Here is a 21,718-nt window from a genome sequence, read left to right as displayed (position 1 = left end):
CTTATGTTACTACAAACAGGTTTTTTTGTTTCATTAATTATGATTCTCATTAAATATTCCATTAAAACCATTTCCTAAGCAAAGAATAGGAAATGTTTCTCTTTTCCTATTTCTCCCTACTTTAACCTGGTTATAATAAAATCCTTACTGAACCTTAAAAAACATGAAAAACATGCTGAAAAGTAGCAGGATGCAGTGGCTCACGCCTGTAATCTCAGCAGTTTGTTATTTCAGCCATGTAGGAAAGCTAAATAGGAGGATTGATGCCAAAGGTTAGCCCAGGAAAAAAATTCAAGACCCTCCTCAAAAATTACCAAAGCAGGGGCTGGGAAGGTGGCTCAGTGGTAGAGAGCTTGCCTTGAATGCATGAGGCCCTGGGTTCGGTTCCTCAGCACCACATAAGCAAAAAGAAAAAAGCCGGAAGTGGAGCTGTGGCTCAAGTGGTAGAGCGCTAGCCTTGAGCTGAAGAGCTGAGGGACAGCGCCCAGGCCCAGAGTTCAGGCCCCATGACTGGACCCCCCCCAAAAAAATTACCAAAGCAAAAGTGGCTTGATTTATGGTTTAAGTATAAAGCAGGAGAAAATCCCTGAGTTCAAAACCAAAGTACAAAAGAAGTCAATAAGTATAAAACAGAGTTGAGATATCCAACAAGGGGCTAATAGCCAAAATAATATCCAAAAGGAGCTCAAAAAAATTGATACCCTTCTCCCCCCAGAATTAATAAACTAGTTACTACATGGGCAAAGGAGTCCAAGAGATACTTCTCAGAAGAAGAGGTAAAAATGGCAAACACATGAGGAAAGGCTCAACCTCCCTGGCCATAAAGGAACTGCAAATCAAAACAACTCAGATTCCATCTCACCCTAGTTAGATGGGCCAATATCATGATTTCAAACAACAGCAAATGTGGTTGGGGATGTGGGGAAAAAAGGAATCCTACTGCACTGTTGGTGGAAATGTAAACTAGTACAGTCACTCTGGAAAGCAAAGTTTGGAGGCTCCTCAAAAAATTAAACATAGAGCCAGGTACCAATGGCTAACACCTGTAATCCTAGCTTCTCAGGAGGCTGAGATCTGAGGATTGTGGTCCCAAGCCAGTCCAGGCAGAAGAGGCCCTGTGAAACTCTTCTCTCTAATTAACCACTCAAAAAACAGAAGTGGAGATGTGGCTCACAGTAGTAGAGCACTAGACTAGCCTTGAGCACAAGAGATCAGGGACAGCACCTAGCTCCTGAGTTCAAGCCCAGGACTGATCTTCCCTATGACCCAGCAATGCCATTCTTGGGCATCTAGGCAGAACACCACACATGAGGATACTGTAAAGACATTGTACACCCATGTTCATTGCCGCACTATTCATAATAGCCAAGTTATAGAAACAGCCCAGATGCCCTACAACAGGTGAGCAGAGTGATAAAATGTAGTGTATATACATGTAGAATTTTATTCATCCATTAGAAAGAATAGTATATCATTTGTTTTTTGTTTTTTTTGTCGGTCGTGGGGCTTGAACTCTGGGCCTGGGCGCTGTCCCTCAGCTCTTCAGCTCAAGGCGAGCGCTCTACCACTTGAGCTACAGCGCCACTTCCGGTTTTCTGGTGGTTTATTGGGATAGGAGTCTCACGGTCTCTCCTGCCTGGACTGGCTTTGAACCTCGATCCTCAGATCTCAGCCTCCTGAGTAGCTAGGATTACAGGGGTGAGCCACCAGCGCCCGGCTAGTATATCATTTGTAAGGAAAAGAATGGACCTAGAACAAATTATGTTACATGAGGTAAGCCAAGCTCAGAGAGACAAACAGCACAGGTTTCCTCTCATGTGTGGAAGCTCGATCCAAAATACACTTGGACGTGATAACCCATACAGGACTCTAGGCATTCATACACACAGGCGGTACACTTGGGAGAAATACAAAGGTGTCACTCTCTAAATATATAAAATGCTGTTTATCAGACACAAATTCCAGGAAATTCAAGCATGGTTTTGTTGTTGTTGTTGTTTTTTGTCTTGTGGGGAGGGGGGCAAAGGGAAGGCACAGAAATACAAGAGGAAGGGTGAACAAACGCAGTGCCGGGTCTCAGTAGACGCTGTGGAAAAGGAGCTGTGCAACTTGTGGCAGGGACGGGAGGGGAACCTGAGGGGAAGCGAAGGAAGGGGTGACACTGTTCAAAAAGAAATGAACTCTCTCTAGCTGGGCGCTGGTGGCTCACATCTGGAATCCTAGCTACTCAGGAAGCTGAGATTAAGGATCACAGTTCAAAGCCAACTCAGGCAGGAAAGTCTATGAGACTCTTATCTCCAATTAATCACCAGAAAACCCGAAGTGGAGGGCTGGGAAGGGGCTCAGTGGTAGAGTGCTTGCCTTGCATGCATGAGGCCCTGGGTTCAATTCCTCAGCACCACATAAGCAGAAAAAGCCAGAAGTGGCTCTGTGGCTCAAGTGGTAGAGCACTAGCCTTGAGCTGAAGAGCTGAGGGACAGCGCCCAGGCCCAGAGTTCAGGCCCATGTCCAACAAAAACAAAAACAAAAACAGAAGTGGAGCTGTGGCTCAAGAGGTAGAGTGCTAGCCTTGAGCAAAACTGCTCAGGGAGAGAAGACACGTTCTGAGTTCAAGCCCCAGGACACACACACACACACACACATACACACACACACACACGCACATGCACACGCATACACACACTGCTACTGCAGCACTATTTTATTATTAAACAGCTGTACAAAGAGGTTACAATACCATAAGTCAGGTGGTTGAGTATAATGCATCTCGATTAATGTCACCCTTTCCATGGTTTTCCCCCGCGTCCTCCATCCCTCCCATCTCTATGCTCGTTATGTAGTTCACTTTTTACAGAATGTACATTGGCTAGAAGGGCTGCATTTGTAGAGCACTGTTTTTGGAGTTAAATCAGTTTTTGTAGCTCAATTTCAAATAAGATGGACATGGAAGTTTCCAGTGTTTTCCTGCAGCATATCATTTATTGGACCAGTGAGCCCTTCTCAGCACACGTACCCACAGGTACGCTTCATTCCACCCGTTATTTTCTTCCTAATGAAATAGAAAGTTTCCGTCCAGAATGGGTATTTTAATTTTGGTGCCAGTTCTAGGGCTTGAATTCAAGGGCTGAGCACTAGCCCTGAGCTTTTGTGCTACTGCTTCAGCCACAGCTCCCTTTATGGCTTTTTTGTGTGTATTTTCATTGGAGATAAAAGCCTCATAAATTTTCCTGCTCAAGCTGGCTTGGAACCACGATCCACAGATTTCAGCCTCCTAAGTCGCTAAGGTTACAGGCATGGGCTACTGGCACCTCATCAGAAGTTTGAGTTTATTTTTGCATTTTTGTTTTTTAATATAAAACTCTTATTCAAATGTGTAATAATGAGCAATTGGCCCTCGATTTTCTGTTGCTAGGGTCACATTTGTCCCTGAGGTGACAAAACCTTCTTCAGATCCATCTATTCAACTCTGCTGAAATAGGATCTTGCTTATAACCCAGGATTGTCAAATTCATAATCCTTCTTCCTCAGCCTCCAAAGTGCTGAGATTACAGCAGTGTGCCAGTGGCTTTAAATCTATTTTCTATCCGTTGACATTTATTGTCCAACAATCAGATATTTGACTCACTATGTGACTTGGTAAGATAGAGTTTATTTGATCCAGTTCCTTTGTTTCCCAGGTTGCCTGCTTCCCACCAGCACATTCCTAGTATATTCTTTTGGGACTGAAAGCTTGGCCTGGCTCTGTCCCCACAAACTGAGGAAAAACTGCAACCGTTACTCAAGCTTGAAAAGAATGAAAGCCAGAAGTGGAGGTGTGGCTCAAGTGGCAGAGCACCAGCCTTGAGTGAACAAGTTGTACGAGAACACAAGGCTCTGAGTTCAAGCCCCACTACTGAATAAAAGAGACTAGAGATGTCCAATATTTCTTTTCATTTGTCTCCAATTTGCACTGTGTCTGGAAGAATAACATTACCAAAGGTATAGATGATCTACATATATATTTTTTTTTCTTCAGTATGGAGGTTTGAATTCAGGGCTCAGTTTTCTTGCTCAAGGCCAAGGCTGGTGTTCGAGCACTTGAGCCATACCTCCACTTTTGTTTTTGGTGGGTAATTGGAAATGAGAGTCTCTCAGATTTGTCTGCCTGGCTGGCTTCAAACCATGATCCTCAGATCTCAGCCTCCTGAGTAGTTTTTTAGGCATGATCCACCAACACTGGCTTCCACCAAATTTGTCTTAAGTTGTAGCACTGTACAACTGGTCTAGTCCTAGTATCAAATCAGCAATACGGAAGAAAATACTCTTAACACAACAGGAAGAATCTGTGGTCAGAGAAGCACACGCCATTAGCCGATAGAGGCCTTTAGTTTACCAAAACAGTCTAACAGCCAGATTTGTCCCTTTTTTTTTGGTTACTTTTCCACCTTCCTGTCCTTTGTTCACGGGCAACTTACCCCATCTTTCTATGGGAACTCGTGGAGACACACAGAGATGAGTTGAGCCAATTAGACCAGTTGTGTAAGGCTCGCCTAGATCTCTCCTGACTTCCTTAGTCTGGTGGAGAGAAAGAGGAAGTTCTCCTGAGACTCGCGCCCTCCCTGCTGCAGTTTGCACCATTCCGGGGCTCTCCTGTCATCTCCTCCCCGAGTTCCTCAGGAGGATGCGGGGCCCGTGGACCGCACTGCTCCTCGGGGGGTTTCTTTCCTTTGTCTCCTGTAAGCTCACCTAGCTGCTGAGGTCTGATTCTCCAAACCAAACCGTCCTGTGGAAAATCAGCTTTCTCTCTCTCTCTCTCCTGTTCCTTTTCAGTTCAAATGGCTGTGTCGGCTCATGAGAACCTGGACAGGAAAACGGGTGAGTCTAATTCTTTTCTCAAGGGCGTTCATCTCTTAAGTTCTAAAAAGATGAAGAAACCAAGGGTGAAAGTCGATTTCGCTTCCTATTGTTAACAATGAGCTGTTTTAGGGAGGAAGCTGGGGCATTTTTTTTTCCCCCGAGACACTGACACAAAGTTGAGATCTTTTCTACCAAGACAGTGTGTGTTTGTGTGTGTGTGTTGGTACCAGTGTGTGTGTGTGTGTGTGTGTATTGGTACCAGTGTGTGTGTGTGTGTGTGTATGTTGGTACCAGTGTGTGTGTGTGTGTGTTGGTACCAGTGTGTGTGTGTGTGTGTGTGTGTATTGGTACCAGTGTGTGTGTGTGTGTGTTGGTACCAGTGTGTGTGTGTGTATGTGTATTGGTACCAGTGTGTGTGTGTGTGTGTGTGTGTGTGTGTGTGTTGGTACCAGTGTGTGTGTGTGTGTGTGTGTGTGTGTGTTGGTACCAGTGTTTGAATTTAAGAGTCTCCTCCTTGGCTTTATCACTCACTTGAGGCTGGAGCTCTACCACTTGAGCCATAACTCCTCTTCCAGATTTTTTTTTGTCGGTTGTGAGGCCTGAACTCTGGGCCTGGGCGCTGTCCCTCAGCTCTTCAGCTCAAGGCTAGTGCTCTACCACTTGAGCCACAGCACCACTTCTGGCTTTTTCTGCTTCTGTGGTGCTGAGGAATCGAACCCAGGGCTTCATGCATGCAAGGCAAGCGCTCTACCACTGAGCCACCTTCCCAGCCCCCCTTCAGATTTTTTTAAATTTATATTTTATTGTAAAGGTGATGTACAGAGGGGCTACAGTTATGTAAGTCAGGTAATGAGTACATTTCTTTTTGAACAGTGTCACCCACCCCCCTTCTTCCAGACTTTGGCTGGTTAATTTGAAATAAGAGTCTCTCTGATTTGTCTGCCCTGGCTGGCTTCCAACTGGAATCTTCAGATCTCAGTCTCCTGCATAGCTAGGATTACAGACCTGAGCTACCAGCATTGGGCTCTGTCCAAATAGTTTTCTTTTTCTTTATTGTGATTGTTTTTTTGAGCTGGAAAACCAAACACAATCTTTGTGATATAGCTTAAGCCCCACTAGAAATACGTACTGGGGAGGGAGCAACATGAGTTTTAGAAGGGGCAAACTTTAAGATGGCACTGGCCATGAACTGACATGACTGGAGCGGGTGGAGGGACACATAGCTCAGGATATTGTCTTCTATACTATTCTGTTTGAAATTTTCCAATTTCTTGTTTTTTTTGTTTTGTTGGTCATGGGGCTTGAACTCTGGGCCTGGGGGCTGTCCCTCAGCTCTTCAGCTCAAGGCAATTGCTCTACCACTTGAACCATTTCCTGTTTTCTGGTGGTTCATTGGAAATATGAGAGTCTCATGAACTTTCCTTCCTGGGCTGGCTATGAATCGTGATCCTCTGATCTCAGCCTCCTGAGTAACTAGGATTACAGGCGTGAGCCACCAGTGCCCAGCAAGATAGACCCAACAAGTCATCAAATCTAATGTTTGGTCCTCTCGTTGCATTAATTATTTCCAAGTCAGCACAGCAAGTGGTATTGGAATCGATGTGAGCTTTACCCTGGCAAAAGAAGAGAGCGAGCAGACCTGCTCATAGCTGCCCTCTGTTCATGGGATAGAGACTAGAGTTCCCCCTGAACCCCATCCCTGTGAAGGCTCCTCAGGAATGGAAAGTCCCCATCGTATGACCCAGAAAAAAGGCTTACACCACTGCAGACTTCTTATCACTGCGTCTTGGACTTTTTCTTATCTTTCCTTTTTTTTTCTTCCCAGAATTCTTTCCTCCAAATTTGACCTCAAATACAAGTACGGTGAGGATGGGCCAAAAGGTCTTTCTGTTTTGTTCCATCAAGAACACATCGCTTCAGGCCAATTACTCCTTGTTTTGGTATAAACAACAACTGGACAAGAAGAAAGGAAAAGGTGAACCGGTGATTTTTAACCGAAATATCTCAAAAGCCAATGAATCAGGCCCCTACAAATGCAAAGTCCAAGTTTACAACATCTCAAAATATAGTCAAGAGTTCAACTTCACGCTTGCTGGTGAGTACACCGCCTGTTCTCGCGAGGGCCTGAGATCTGTGAGGTTCTCTTTTATTCTACAAAGGGCTCTTCGGGCCACTTGGAAACATTCGAGAGCCTGTAAACATGTCACACAAGTCTCCTCCTCTCCCCTGGCCTCCCCCCCCCCCCCCCCCCCCCCCCCCCCCGCTTTTCCTTTCCTTCCTCCTCTCCTCCCCTTTCTCCTCTTTGTCTTTCTTTTCTTCCTTTCAATGTCTTTTCCTTTGTTGCAGTTGATATAGAGCTGCTTGATGTAGCCCAAGCTCTGGATCCTCCTGCCTCAGCCTCCCAAGGGCTGAGACTACGGGCGTGAAGCCCCCTCTTTAACATGAGACCTGTCTTCCTAATAATTCTATTTCAGATTATTTCAGGTTCTCCAAAGACTTCAATGTTTCTGATTAGCCAGATTGTCAGGCAAAACTCACAGACCTTAACATTTCACTTACTGAAATCTTGTCCATATATATAATTTTTTGCCAGTCCTGGGGCTGCTTGAACTCAGGACCTGGGCGCTGTCCCTGAGCCTCTCTGTGCTCAAGGCTAACATTCTACCACTTGAGCCACAGCTCCACTTCTGGCTTGTTCTGTGTATGTGGTACTGAGGAATGGAACCCAGGGTTTCACGCATGTGAGGCAAGCATTCTACCACTGAGCCACCTTCCCAGCCCATTGTCCATATGTTTTATTTCATGATTCACACCATGAGGGCAGAATTCCCTTTTTTCCTGAAGGCCCAATAAAGAGGCCCTGGAATGAGCGTAAGGCCTCGCGAGGCCTCGCAGCCCTTGCTCTTTCCCCGCTCTCTCCTCAAGCGCGCACCTGCCGCATCAGCACCCAAGGAGGCCTTACTCTTCCTAACGCCTCCTATAGACACTCCTGTGTTTTCAAATATTTATTCATTCTTAGAGTATCTCTATATTTCTCTCTGCCATCTGCCCACCCCCAGCCTCTGATTATAATCCAACATCAATGGGCCAAATCTGTGAAGGTGACCTTGATATGGACCCCTGGAAGGAGAGGAAGAATTATATATATATATATATATATATATATATATATACACACACACCAGTCCTGGAGCTTGAACTCAGGGCCTGGGCCCTGTCCCTGAGCTTCTTTTGCTCAAGGCTAGTACCACTTGAGCCACAGTGCCACTTCCGGCTTTTTCTGCTTATGTGGTATTGAGGAATTGAACCCAGGGCTTCCTGCATGCTAGGCAAGCACTCTACCATTAAGCCACCTTCCCAGCCCCTGTGTATTATATTAGAGTCTTATAAACGTATGGTTTCCAGTGTCCTGATCCATTCTAATGTTTTTAAATGGATAATACTGAGATTTGAACTCAATGCATTACTCTTGCTATGCGGGTTCTCTACCACTTGGTTAATACCTCCAGCTCCTTTTTACTCTGCTTATATTTGAGATAGGGTCTGCCTTTTCTGCTTGGGCCTGCCTGAAGCCATGGTCCTCTATTTACTCTCTCTGCTGTAGCTGGAGTGACAGGCATACATCAACACACTCAGCTTACCCAGTAAAATGAGGGTCTCACAAAGTTTTTACCTAGGCTGGCTTGGAACTGCCACCTTTCCAATCTTGACCTCTTGTTGGATGACAGATAAACACCACGGTGCCTAGCTATTACCAGAAGTTTTTGCCCAGGCTAGCTTTGAACTGTGATCCTCCTTACCTTAGCCCCTGAGTAGCTGGAATTACAGGTGTGAGCCACCTTGACTATTTTTTCTGAGAGATTCTTTTTGTACATGACCATTTCCTTTTAGATTCAAATGACTTAAAAATTAAATGTAGGGGCTGGGCAGGTGTCTCAGTGGTAGAGCACTTACCTTGCATGCATGAGGCCTGGGTTTGATTCCTCAGCACCACATAAGCAGAAAAGGCTGGAAGTGGCGCTGTGGCTCGAGTGGTAGAGCGCTAGCCTTGAGCTGGAGAGCTGAGGGACAGCACCCAGGCCCAGAGTTCAGGCCCCACAACCAACCAAAAATAAATAAATAAATAAATGCAGTGAAAATTGAGTTCCACAGTCACCGTGGTAGTTTATTTGCTCAGTGGCCTCAGCTGGCTGATGCTGCCATTGACAACACAGACACAGAACATTTCCATCACTATAGAAAGTTCTATTGGACAACAATGGCCGAGCTCAATGACTCTGAGCTTTTTGGCTACAACTGTCTTACTCTAACAATCTAATGATAGTAATGGATACTTTCCCCAGGAAAATGCTCTTAAGAGTATAGCTACCCATTTTTTTGCAGAAGGTTTTAGAGGATGCTGTTTGTTCCAGGTTAGAACCATCCATCTTTGGGCATACATGGGGTAGACTCCTTCCCCCCACAAATGTGGTGCTGGGCTGGGACACATGTAAGGACAGTGACTTAACTGATCCTATTCTCCAGTGGCGGGCAGTAAATCCATGAGTGCATGTGTCTCGGGAACCTGTCCTGCAATTCACGAGCATGATTAGAAGTTCCTCTTTGACTCTTTTGGTAAATTATGAATCTATGTCATCTTCTGGCTGAGCACTAGCGGCTCTCGCCTGTAATGCTGGCTACTCAGGAGGCTGAGATCTGAGAATGGAGGACCAAAGTCAGCCTATGCAGGAAAGTCTATGAAACTCTTATTTCCAATTAACTAGCAAAAAGTAACAAGTGGAGATGTGGCATGACAACCTTGAGCGAGAAAAAAATTGAGTTCCAGCACCCAGAGCCTGAATTCAAGCTGCCAGACTGGCACAATCAAAACGAAGCAAAACAAACAAACAAACAAACAAATCCTATGATATCAGGGCTGGGAAGGTGGCTCAGTGGTAAAGTGCTTGCCTCGCATGCACGAAGCCCTGGGTTTGATTCCTCAGCACCACAGAAGCAGAAAAAGCCGGAAGTGGCGCTGTGGCTCAAGTGGTAGAGCACTAGCCTTGAGCTGAAGAGCTGAGGGACAGCGCCCAGGCCCAGAGTTCAGGCCCCACAACAAACATCATCAAAAACAACAGCAAAAAGCCTATGGTATTTTCCATAGTCAGCAGGTCAGATGCTTACTCAGTGCAAGCAGTTGTGTTGCTGGGATTTCAATGATACTTAAGATATGGTTGTGGCCTGAACCAAGTAAGAACTGAGAGAAGAAATAATAAACACAAATTCTTCTTCTTTCTTCTTTTGAAACCGGTACTAGGGCTTGAACTCAGGGCCTTGCAATCTCCCTTCACCCGAGGCTGACACTTTATCACTAGAGCCATACTTCTACTTCTGGCTTTTTGCTAGATAAGAGTCTCACTCTTTTCTACCTGGGCTGGCTTTGAACTGGGATTCTCAGATCTCGGCCTCCTGAGGAGCTCCAATTACAGGCATGAGCACAGATTCTTTAATCCTTGATCTGTTCACCAAATACTTAATGAGAACCCAGATATACCAAGACCTGGGCTGGCTAAGCCTGGGCTCCTGTCTTAGTGGAGATCATAATCTACTAGGGCAGCAATCAAATCCCATTGCCCAATCAATCATGAACTGTGGTGGTTTCAAAGAAAAAGATGGCGTAGTGCTGGGGAAGATAAGCAGGAGGGACTTACCTGCGCCAGGTAGTTAAAACGGCCTTTCCAAGGGGAGCCCTGGATGCTGAGAAGGAGCTCATTATATAGAGAGCAAAGCAAAGAGGGTGCTAGCAAAGGATGATGGGATGTGAAGAGCTTCAGCTTGGGAGGGAACTGAATTCAAGGACCAATCAGGCAGCTGGGAAAGGTGACGGTCAGATGAGGGGAGTATGATCCCAAAAGAAACTGGAGACAGAAGGACCCACGTCTGCCATGTGTACTGGACAGACAGGAAATATGAGGACTCTACTTCCCATCCTTGAAGAGAATTCATTGAAGGGATTACAGGGCACAAGGGCCAATGAGGATTGGTTGAATGTGTCTTGTAATCATTTAGGAGAAAAACAACATTGGAGTTGAACACACATGGGTCTCTTCAATTAGCCAGACCTCATGGTTAGTTGAAGTTGTAGTCACAGGTGGGAATAATAAGGAAAGAACAAGAATGGGGTATTCTTTATTTCTCTTTTTTTTCCCTTTTTTTCTTGTTTTGCTTGTCTTGGGACTTGAACTCAGGGCCTGGACACTGTCCCTGAGCTTGTTTTGCTCAAGGCTAGCACTCTACCACTCGAGGCACAGCACCACTTCTGGCTTCTTTGTTGGCTAATTAGAAATAAGGGCCTTGGGGTTGGGAAGGTGGCTCAGTGGTAAAGTACTTGACTTGCATGCATGAGGCCGTGGGTTCAATTCCTCAGCACCACATAATCAGGAAAAGTTGGAAGTGGCGCTGTGGCTCAAGTGGTAGAGCGCTAGCCTTGAGCTTAAGAACTGAGGGATAGCGCCCAGGCCCAGAGTTCAGGCCCACAGCCAACAAAAAAGAAAGAGCCGGGCACCAGTGGCTCACGCCTGTAATCCTAGCTACTCAGGAGGCTGAGATCTGAGGATCGCAGTTCAAGTACTTTTTTTTGGTGGGGGGGGTTCAGTCGTGGGGCCTGAACTCTGGGCCTGGGCACTGTCCCTCAACTCTTCAGCTCAAGGCTAGCACTCTACCACTTGAGCCACAGTGCCACTTCCGGCTTTTTTCTTTTTTCTTATGTGGTGCTGAGGAATTGAGGCTAAGGCCTCATGCATGCAAGTCAAGCGCTCTACCACTGAGCCACCTTCCTAGCCACTGAGGATCACAGTTCAAAGCCAGCCCAGGCAGGAAAGTCCATGAGACTCTTATCCCCAATAAACCACTCGAAAAGCGAAGTGGTGCTGTGGCTCAAGCTGTAGAGCGCTCACCTTGAGCTGAAGAGCACAGAGACAGCACCCAAGCCCAGAGTTCAAGCCCCACGACCGACAAAAAAAAGAAAGAAAGAGCCGGGCACCGGTGGCTCACGCCTGTAATCCTAGCTACTCAGGAGGCTGAGATCTGAGGATCACAGTTCAAAGCCAGCTCGGCGAAGGAAAGTCCATGAGACGCTTATCTCCAGTAAACCACTCGAAAAGCAGAAGTGGTGCTTTGGCTCAAGCGGTAGAGCACTCATCTTGAGCTGAAGAGCGCAGGGACAGTGCCCAAGCCCGGAGTTCAAGCCCCATGACCGACAAAAAAAAAGAAAGAGTCTCATGAACTTTCCTGTTTGGACTGGATTTGCACTGTGATCCTTAGAACTCAATCTCCTAAATAGCTAGGGTTACAGATGTGAGCGCTTGGCCCTTGGCTTTTTTTTAGCTTTCTGAAACACAGTTGGTTCATCTGTGGAATAACCTTGCAGAGCTGCGGTGACGGTCAGATGAAAGCATGCTGGACACACGGAAGATATTCAGCCATTATCCTCCTCCCCTGTAACACTTCTGTTGATGAACTATATAACAAATGATAGAGTTGGATTCGCTCACAAAATAGAGCCTGGCTGGGCAGAACCTGCCAGAACTCCGTATTTCCTATAGAGAGTTTCCTTTGGATCTGTTCAACAGAATAGTGTCTGCTGAAGAAGTAGAACGTAATTGCACAACTGAATTATTTTCATGAAAAAAAAAAATTAGAGAAAACGGTATTTGAGGGATGAGAGTAAAGCCAATTGTCTCTGAACTTGGAACTGGATTGTTGACAAAAGTATATTGATTACCAAGAGTAAAAAGAATGTAAATCTGGATGCCCGTGGCTCATGCCTGTAATCCTAGCTACTGAGGAGGCTGAAATCTGAGGCTCGCAGTTCTACACCAGCCAGGGCAGGAAAGTCTGTGAGAATCTTATCTCCAATTAAGCACCAAAAAAGCCAGAAGTGGAGCAATGGCTCAGTGGTGGCATGCTAACCTTGAGCAACAAAGCTCAAGGATTGTGCCCAGGCCTTGAGTTTTAGCCCCAGGACTGGCATCAAGAGAGACACCAAGAGAGAGACAGATAGCGATAGAGACAGAGACAGAACATGAGATCTGAGAGAGAGAGAGAGAGGGAGAGAGGGAGAGAGAGAGAGAGAGAGAGAGAGAGAGAGAGCGCTAGAACTCAGGACCTGGGCACTGTCCTTTAACTTTTCTCAAGGCTGGTGCTCTACCACTCAAGCCACACCTCCACTTTGTGGCTTCTTTTTGCTGGTTCAGAGTCTCACAGACTCTCCTGCCTGGGCTGGCTTTGAACCTCCAATCCTCAGCTCTCAGCCTCCCGAGTAGTTAGGACTACAGAGCACTTGACAATAATCACCTTGTTAAATGCAGTGCTGTCTTCCTCTGCCTTGTGGAAGATGGTCTTGACTTTCTTCCTTTTTTTTTTTTTTTTTTGTGGTCTGAGTCCAAGACTTGAACTCAGAACCTGACACTTTCACTCATTGGCAGGAGCCAGCCTTCCAAACTCCCTGATCTTGACTTTGCGCAGTCTCAGGACTGCGATGACTGAGTTGCCGGTGCATTCCAGTCCGGGAGCTGGCGCACAGTGGGTCGGTGAACTTGCGCGCCGCCCTTTCAGCAGCCCTGTCTTCCTCCAGATGACAGCTGTCCTTTATGCCTCCTGCCTCTGCTGGTTCCTGTGTTACTGGTGCTGTTGGCAATCATCCTGATTCTGGTGTTTTGGATCCGACCAAAATACAAAGCAAGTAAGTGGGTTTCCACTGTTTCCCCTGAGGGTGGGCGGAGTGTGAGGAGGAAGGGAAGAGGAAGAAATCGGGGAGAGGAGAGAGAAGGAGACACAGGCCTGGGAGTGGCTCTGGGCCAAACAGTCTGGCCTCCCTGGCGGCCAGTGCGCATGCTCACGCAGCCCATTGGTTTAATAGTTGGCTTAATGCTCTTGCTGCCTTCTCAAAATTCCCAATTTTCAGATTCTTTTTAAAATTAGAGTCAAATAGACCTAACGTGGACTCGACTATTTTTTTTTAAGGTGCTAGGAATCAAAATCAGGGCTTGACACACACTAGCCAAATGTTCTGCCTTCCAGTTTCACCCAGCCCCCATTTTAACTTTTTTTTTGTGGCGGGGGAGGGGGGAGACGGAGGGGGGGGGGCGGGGGGCGGGGAGGCTAAGGGCAGTATTTGGATTTGAACTCAGGGCTTTACATCCCTAGACAAGCACGGTAGAACTTGAGCCTGGCTTCAGCCCCTTTTTACTTTTTAGACAGACTCTGGCTTTTTTCAGGGTCCTGGACTGTATTCCTCCTATTTATGCTTCCCAAGTAGCTGGGGTGACAGGCAGGCGCCTGGCTTTTTCTTTTCTGCCGGTCCTGGGGCTTGAACTCTGGCCTAGGTGCTGTCCCTGAGCCTCTTTGTGCTCAAGGCTAGCCACTTGAGCCACAGCTCTACTTCTGGCTTTTCCTGAATAGTTTATTGGAGATAAAAGTCACACAGACTTTCCTGCCTGGGCTGGCTTTGAACCTTGATCCTCAGATCTCAGCCTCCTGAGTAGCTAGCATTACAGGGGAGAGCTACTGGCTCCTGGCTTTGTGACCAGCTTTTTATTGGTTGAGATGGGGTGTTTAGAATTTTTGGCCCATACTGGCCTTAAACCCTTGATCCCCCCATTCTCTGCCTCCTGAATAGCTATGATTAGAGGCATGAGCCACCGGCACGCAGATCATTACCTACCTTTTGAGCTGTTCCAAAGCCTCTGGTAGAGTGTTTTCTGGAAAGGAAAGAAAATGTGGCCATATCCAATAATCTCATAGGCAAAGAATGTTCCTCACTGGTCTGGAAGCCCACCAGAGGGCTGTACTAGCCAAAGCTACGGCTTTCCCTCATTGGACAACTGAGGCCCTCAAACAGGCCACTCTCAAAACTTTGGAGGATTCTGCTCTTTGGCAGTGAAGACATAGAAAAGAAACTGAACTGGTTCTGGTTGACGCATTCTGAGCCAGGTATGGTAGCCTCTGACCGCAATCCCAGCACTCAAGAGCCCAAGGCAGGGAGATCTTGAATTCGAGGCCAGCCTGGGTTCCCTAGAGAGAGTCTGTCTTTAAAAAAAAAAAAAAAAAGAGCAATAAAATAAAATTGGAAAAACAATGCAGGATTCTGTACCAATTTGTGCAGGAAAATCTACAAGAGTGAAAGGGCCCACGGACTCTGGAGCTCTATCCTTGGACAGCGAACTATATGCAAACCCCTGTAGTCCTCAACCAAGTAAGAGAGCAGGGGTGGGGTTTGGGTGGGGTTTTGGTGGGGTTTGGGTTGGTGAGGGAGCCTTCTCTTTATTATTATACACGGTATGTGTGTGAGAGAGAGATGGGAAGGGAGGGAAGGAGGGAGGGAGAGAAAGAGAGATTAATCCCAGGGCCTTACATGGAGACATGGAGATCTTGAGTTCGAGGTCAGCCTGGGGTACAGAGGGAGAGTCTTTAAAAAAAAAAAAAGAGCAAGCTGGGCACCAGTGGCTCACGACTGTCATCCTGGCTACTCAGGAGGCGGGGATCTGAGGATCACAGTTCAAAGTCAGCCCGGGCAGGAGAGTCCAAGAGATTCTTATCTCCAATAAACCACTAGAAAATTGGAAGTGGCGCTGTGGCTCAAGAGGTAGAGGGCTAGCCTTGAGCTGAACTGAGGGACCGCGCCCAGGCCCAGAGTTCAAGTCCCACAACACACACACACACACACACACACACACACACACACACACACACGAAGAGCAATAAAATAAAATTGGTAAACAATGCAGGATTCTGTACCAGTTTGTGCAGGAAAGTCTACTAGAGCGAAGGGGCCCATGGACTATGGAGCTCTGTTGCTGGACAGCGAACTGTATGCAAACCCCTGTAGTCCTCAACCAAGTAAGAGAGCAGGGGTGGGGTTTGGGTGGGGTTTGGGTGGGGTTTGGGTTGGTGAGGGAGCCTTCTCATTATTATTATACACAGTATGTGTGTGTGAGAGAGAGAGAGTGGGAAGGGAGGGAAGGAGGGAGGGAGAGGGAGATTGATCCCAGGGCCTTAAATGGAGATGTGAGTTAAAAACTAGAACTGAAGCTGGACACTGGTGGCTCACGCCTAGAATCCTAGCTACTCAGGAGGCTGAGATTTGAGGGTCACAGTTTGAAGCCAGCTCTGGCAGAAAAGTCCATGAAACTCTTATCTCCAATAAACTACTCAGAAAAAGCCAGAAATAGAACTGTGGTTCAACTGGTAGAACACTAGCCTTGAGCACTAAGAGGCTCAGGGACAAGTGCCCAGGCCCTGAGTTCAAGCCCCAGGACCACCACCAACAACAACAAAGTAGAACTGAGAGCAGGAATGCACTGTCCCCCATTCTGGTATTGGTCTCATTTCAGATGCCAGATCTCTCACTGGTACTCTGTTCTTGGTGACATAGAGGCCATAGTTGATCTGTCACACACTTTTCTCAACCTATTTTGGAGGGTTGTTTTTTGTTTTTAATTTTTTTTTTTTTTTGGTCAGTCGTGGGGCTTGAACTCTGGGCCTGGGCGCTGTCCCTGAGCTCTTCAACTCAAGACGAGTGCTCTACTACTTGAACCATAGCACCACTTCTGGTTTTCTAGTGGTTAATTGGAGATAAGAGTCTCATGGACTATCCTGAGTAGCTAGGATTACAGGCGTGGGCCACTAGTACCCAGCTGTTTTTTGGTTTTTAACATCGGTGTGGAATGATTCACACTAAGTCTCAAATGAATTAGCTTGTGATCCTCCTTTTTCAGTCTCTTGATCTCTGGGATCACAGGCAGGTGCTACCGCACCAGCTAGACAACCTCCTTTTTGTAAAACATTATTTATTTATTGACAAATACAGTAATAACGTATCTCTTGGTTAAGCACAACGTCTTTGTTTTGTTTTTTCCTGGCTTATAAGTGCTGGGGATTGAACTCAGGGCCTCACACACTCGGCACGTGCCAATGACAGTAAGAATCTGGTACCTTGCTGTTCACCGCCATCCTCAAGGTGTACAATCATAGTTACCTCTCAAAGCAGGCATGGCATCCGGGGCCTGCCTAGCCCAGAGCTGGTCCCAGCCGGCTCTGGGTGCAGGGCTCAGTAATATGCCTGCCCTGTCCAGCACCCTGACTTGTGTCATCTAAGCGGGAGAGGGTAAGTGCTCTGTACAAAGTCTCCAGACTCCACGCTGTCCCACGTGGGCAGAGAACTGGCCCACTACCTCCCGTGCCTTGTCTTTACCAGGATCAGAATCCACTCAGGAGATACAATACGCCACTCCAGTGTTCCAGGAGATGTCAACCTGGAAGCAAGGTCAGCCCAGTGGGAACCAACAGTATCATAAACGTCTCTTATCAAGAGATGGAGGGGGGCTGGGAAGGTGGCTCAGTGGTAGAGCGCTTGCCTTGCATGCATGAGGCCCTGGGTTCAATTCCTCAGCACCCCATAAGCAGGAAAAAGCCGGAAGTGGCGCTGTGGCTCAAGTGGTAGAGCGCTCGACTTGAGCTGAAGAGCTGAGGGACATCGCCTCATGACCGACAAAAACAAAACAAAAAAAGAGATGGAGGAATGGGAAATGGGGAACAATGCCCTCCCAAACTCGAGAGGAGAATTCAAGGTCATTACTGAACACTACCAAGAACAGGTTACTTAATCCAGTCCGAATAAACCAGTTTCTCCTGAGCTCCCTCGCTTCTCATTGTTAGTATTGTTCATGACCGGGACTCTACCACTTGAGCTATGCCTCCAGTCAGGCATTTTTCTGGTTCATTGGAGATGAGTCTCTTGATATTTCTGCTAAGGCTGGCTTCAAACCTTGATTCTCAGAGCTCAGCCTCCTGAGATTACAGGTAGGAGCCACTGGCATTCGGCTAGCAGTCGGGTTCATTTCTAGGGCCCCTCTGGGCAGATAGCCATAGCTCCCTCAACTGTGTTTCCCTTTTATTTTAGAAGACTATCACATTTCTGAGATTCGTTCTGTCTATTGTGAGCTCAACTTCTCAACTGTACATAACTGACTCCATCTCAGGAAGCTGATCGACATGAAGAGACAGCAAACTCGTCTGCCACTTAAAATGTCTAGCCTGGTCCCGCGAGTGAAGCCTGGGTTTTTCATACCTGAATGCTATCGCCTGGCTCAGGGGTGCATCTTTTCTTGTCATCACACATACTTTGGACAGGTGGGACCCTGCAGGTAGCAGCTTTTGAGGACTTCGGCGCGGGGGCCTGATTTTCAAGGAATAATCTTAAGCCACGCTGCCAAGTGCACCCTGCAGCCACTGGTATCACTCCAGACACCCTTCAGGTTCTCTGTTCCAGGGTCCTCCAAGGGTTCACAAGCAAAAGCACAAAGCACAATCCATCTACATCTCAAAGCAGTCCACCTAGCCACGCACTGGTAGCTTGTGCCTGTAATCCTAGCTACTCAGGAGCCTGAGATCTGAGGATCGAAATCTGTCTGCCTGGACAGACAAATCTGAGACACTCTTATTTCCAAGTAACCAGCAAAAAGTCAGAGTGGAGGCATGGCTCAAGTGGTAGAGTGCCATCTTTGAGCGAAAAAGCTAAAAGACGGCATCCAGGTCAAGTTCAAGCCTAGGTACTGGCACCGGCATGCACGCACACACACTCACACAAAGATCTTTTATTTATAAACCAGTATATCAAAAATGTTATCGGCATGTGCCGCTGGCCCTGGTGCACAGGTAACAGGCGGCGCTGTGCAGGCTTACTGCATTGGGCCTTCATGCTGTTGGCCTCCACTGGATCTGGCAGCCTATGTACAACCAGGTCCGGGCCTGACCATGACACTAGACGCCCCCCCCCCCCCAATCTGGTTTTATATTCTGTATGTTCCCCCTCCTCAACACTGTAGCTTGTTCCACTCTGGGATCCCCTGGCTCCTGGGGAGAGCTAAGAGCCTGCTTCCCCTGGAGGGCCCGTCCTCCCCGACCCCAGCTCTGGAGAGCAGACAGGGATGGCTCTTCAGGAAGCCATGTGAAATACTACAAAGCAAACAGAAAGTGCTTGCCGGGAGCTGGGAGCAGAGGGGCTGAGAAGTGACTAGGAGTGTCAGTGATGACAGGGTTTCAGTGAGGGAAGGTAAGAATGTTCTAGAAATGGATGGCGGTGATAGGTGTGCAACAATATGTATTTCTCGACACTGAATGAATACCTAATATTGAGACAATGGTATATTTTATGTCATGTATATTTTAGCACAATAAAAGACTATCATGAAGGGTCTGTATCACCAGGCTTTGTGTGTGTGTGTGTGTGTATCACCAAAGCTTGAAGTCTTGGTTGTATGTGGGTGTGTGCTAGTACTGAGGCTTGAACTCAGGGCCTGGATACTGTTCTTTTTTTTGCTCTAGGCTGGTGGCCTACCACTTGAGTCACAGCTCTATGTATGGCATTTTGCTGGTTAGTTGGAAATGAGCGTCTCAGATTTGTCTGCCCAAGCTGACTTCAAATTTCTTTTCTTTCTTTCTTTTTTGGTAATTAGAGATAAGAGTCTCACAGACGTTCTTATCCTGGCTGGCTTCAAACCATGATCCTCAGATCTCAGCCTCCTGAGTGGCTAGGATGACAGGTAGAAGCCACCAGCGGCCAGCTTACATATAGCTTATTGCCAAGGAGTGTGTGTGGGGGGGTGCTGTTCCCTAGCAAGAGTGTGAGATGGGGTCTGCCTGTGCAGAGCGTGGGGAGGAGGGTCAAGGTCTCCACAGGCACACTTCCAAGGTGCGCCGCTCCCGCTCCCGTACATGCCTGCGGAGAGGGGAGCTGCTGCCACTCTGCCCAACCTCCTTCAAGTCCGCACAAGGCTTTGCTCAAATCCTGGCCTCCATTCTCAGCACAGTGTGCCCTTTAGCTGCGGGAGAGGAAGGCAGCGCTGAGCGCTGGCTCCGGGGCCTCCGGGCTTGCCCTGAATCCCGAGCCTGTCATTTTCTGCTCCCAAAGCTTCTGAGGCAGGCAGCCAAGCTGTGCACTCCCCACCCACCTCAGTACCGCTGCCCCAACCTTTCAAGTGCTGCCGCGATTGCGTAACCCAGCACCTCCCTTCCCCGAACACTGCGCCTGGAGCACTGCACCTGCTCCTCCACCTGGGGGAGGGGGGGACTCTTAGAACCTGTGAGGTCTTGGCGTGCCAAGGATCCTCCCCTCCCCCTTCCTCGCTGCTATCTGTCCACTGGATGCAAATCCATTCCTCCAGGCCTACCTCCCCTTCCCTTGACTAGCCCTGAGAGCAGAGCCTGAGATGAGGACTTCCATGCAAACCCTACATCTTAGGCTGGGAAGGTGGCTCAGTGGTAGAGCGCCTGCCTCGCATGCAGGAGGTCCTGGGTTCGATTCCTCAGCATCACATAAACAGAAAACGCTGGAAGTGGCGCTGTGGCTCAAGTGGTAGAGCGCTAGCCTTGAGTAAGTAGGTCAGGGACAGCGCCCAGGCCCTGAGTTCAAGCCCCAGGACCACACATCATGCAACACTGCAGGAAAGACCAGCGCTAAGGAACACTGGAGTTGGTCACGTGATCCTGGAAGAGCCTCTCCAACTTGAGCGCTGGCCGCAGGTTGTCCCAGGAGGGGACGCCTCCCTGCCCCCCCTCTGGGCTGGCCTCTGCTGCGATCTCACTGAATAGCCACAGAACCAGACATAAGTGGCGTGAGAGGGGAGCTCGCGCTCCTAGTACTGCTGTTACTGTGCACAGCAAATCTGCCACGCGATGAGCCACGGGCACCCTGACACCACAGGCAGGGCCTTCCACACACAAGGCCCTTGGCGGGGTCAGACCCCAATGCTAGAAGCACCCCAGGGCTCCTCCCCTCCCTACCCACAGGAAGCCCCGCCCACCCCACTCAGCGCCACCAACCACCTTTCACCTTTCTAAGCGGGCCATCCTGCCATGGGAGTACCCTCTCACCCTGTTGGGCTCTGACACCTGTCTGACCCTTCAAGGCCCCAGCACCACACTGCACTCACTGACCTGCCGCTGCGTAGACATCCAACACCCTACTCTGGGTCCTAACACCCAGGTCCCTGGTTCTTCTCCACCTTTGCCTGGACATGCACTCAGCCCCTTCTGGTGGCCTCCACACTGAACTGTCAGGGAGGGAAGAGGAAGAGAACGGTCTACTAGCTTTTCCATTTCAGCAGTCATGTTTGTCATATCTAGGAGGTTATTTCAAATGCACATAGTCTTTCCGTTTAATTTGAAATCCAGCACACATTACCCCCAAAAAAATGCACAAGAGGAAGTACATAGTTGCATAGATTAGATGGAGAAACCACCAATCCACCACGGGGGCAGATGGGACGTTGCCCAAAACTGGAAGGCCCCTTCCCACTTCTTTGAGATCAAAGTTCCGTCCCCAACTCAGCTCCTCGGATATGAGAATCACTGGCTTTCTCTCCAGTTTGCCCACCTGGGTGAGCATTCGTAACAGTGTCTGGCATCACCCAGCCTTGTCACGTTCCCTAGGTCCTCAGCAGAAGGGACAGATCTCCACTAAACCTGGTAGGACACTGAGCCAGCAAGAGCAGGAAGGTCAGGGACTGCCCCAGAGACCGGAGCTCAAACCCCCTGGTCACTGATAAGAGGAACAGGAGTCCCACCATGTGTGAAGATAAAAGTGAGTCCTACATTGGGGGGAAGATAAAGTTGAGTCCCACATTGGGGGAAAGATAAGAAGAAGATACAATCTTTTCCTGGAAGGACCAAGCCTGTCCTCAGGCAACCCACAGGCTTACAATATCAGCCCCTGCTTCTGAGGGATGGGGGGGGGGGGGGGGGGGGCGGGGGCGGGGATGATGAGTGGTGTGTGTGTGTGTGTGTGTGTGTGTGTGTGTGTGTGTGTGTGTGAGATGGAGTCTTACTCTGTATCCAAGGATAG

General features: G+C 48.1%; 1 protein-coding gene and 1 non-coding gene across 4 annotated transcripts; both read left to right on the top strand.

Annotated features, from left to right (window-relative positions):
• Window positions 1-4,604: 4,604 nt before the first annotated feature.
• Milr1 (mast cell immunoglobulin like receptor 1) lies at window positions 4,605-18,300 on the top strand. Of its 3 annotated transcripts, XM_042665444.1 has the most exons (8): window positions 4,605-4,715; window positions 4,810-4,854; window positions 6,662-6,931; window positions 13,451-13,558; window positions 14,981-15,070; window positions 15,616-15,714; window positions 17,072-17,140; window positions 17,777-18,300. In XM_042665444.1, exons 1-8 carry the CDS (start codon window positions 4,661-4,663, stop codon window positions 17,842-17,844), a joined length of 804 nt encoding a protein of 267 aa, XP_042521378.1. In that variant the 5' UTR covers window positions 4,605-4,660; the 3' UTR covers window positions 17,845-18,300. The 3 variants fall into 3 exon arrangements, with proteins under 3 accessions (XP_042521378.1, XP_042521380.1, XP_042521379.1); XM_042665446.1 differs by lacking the exon at window positions 15,616-15,714; XM_042665445.1 differs by lacking the exon at window positions 17,072-17,140.
• A 1,824-nt stretch (window positions 18,301-20,124) lies between these two features.
• On the top strand, window positions 20,125-20,197 carry Trnaa-cgc. The gene has a single exon. It is a non-coding gene; the product is annotated as a tRNA-Ala (tRNA).
• Window positions 20,198-21,718: the final 1,521 nt, after the last annotated feature.

Source organism: Dipodomys spectabilis, unplaced genomic scaffold (genome assembly GCF_019054845.1).
Source record: "Dipodomys spectabilis isolate Male_0828 unplaced genomic scaffold, ASM1905484v1 ptg000329l, whole genome shotgun sequence".
Lineage (NCBI taxonomy): Eukaryota > Metazoa > Chordata > Mammalia > Rodentia > Heteromyidae > Dipodomys > Dipodomys spectabilis.
Note: the sequence above shows the minus strand (reverse complement) of the source record. Positions and strands in the feature narration are given on the sequence as shown.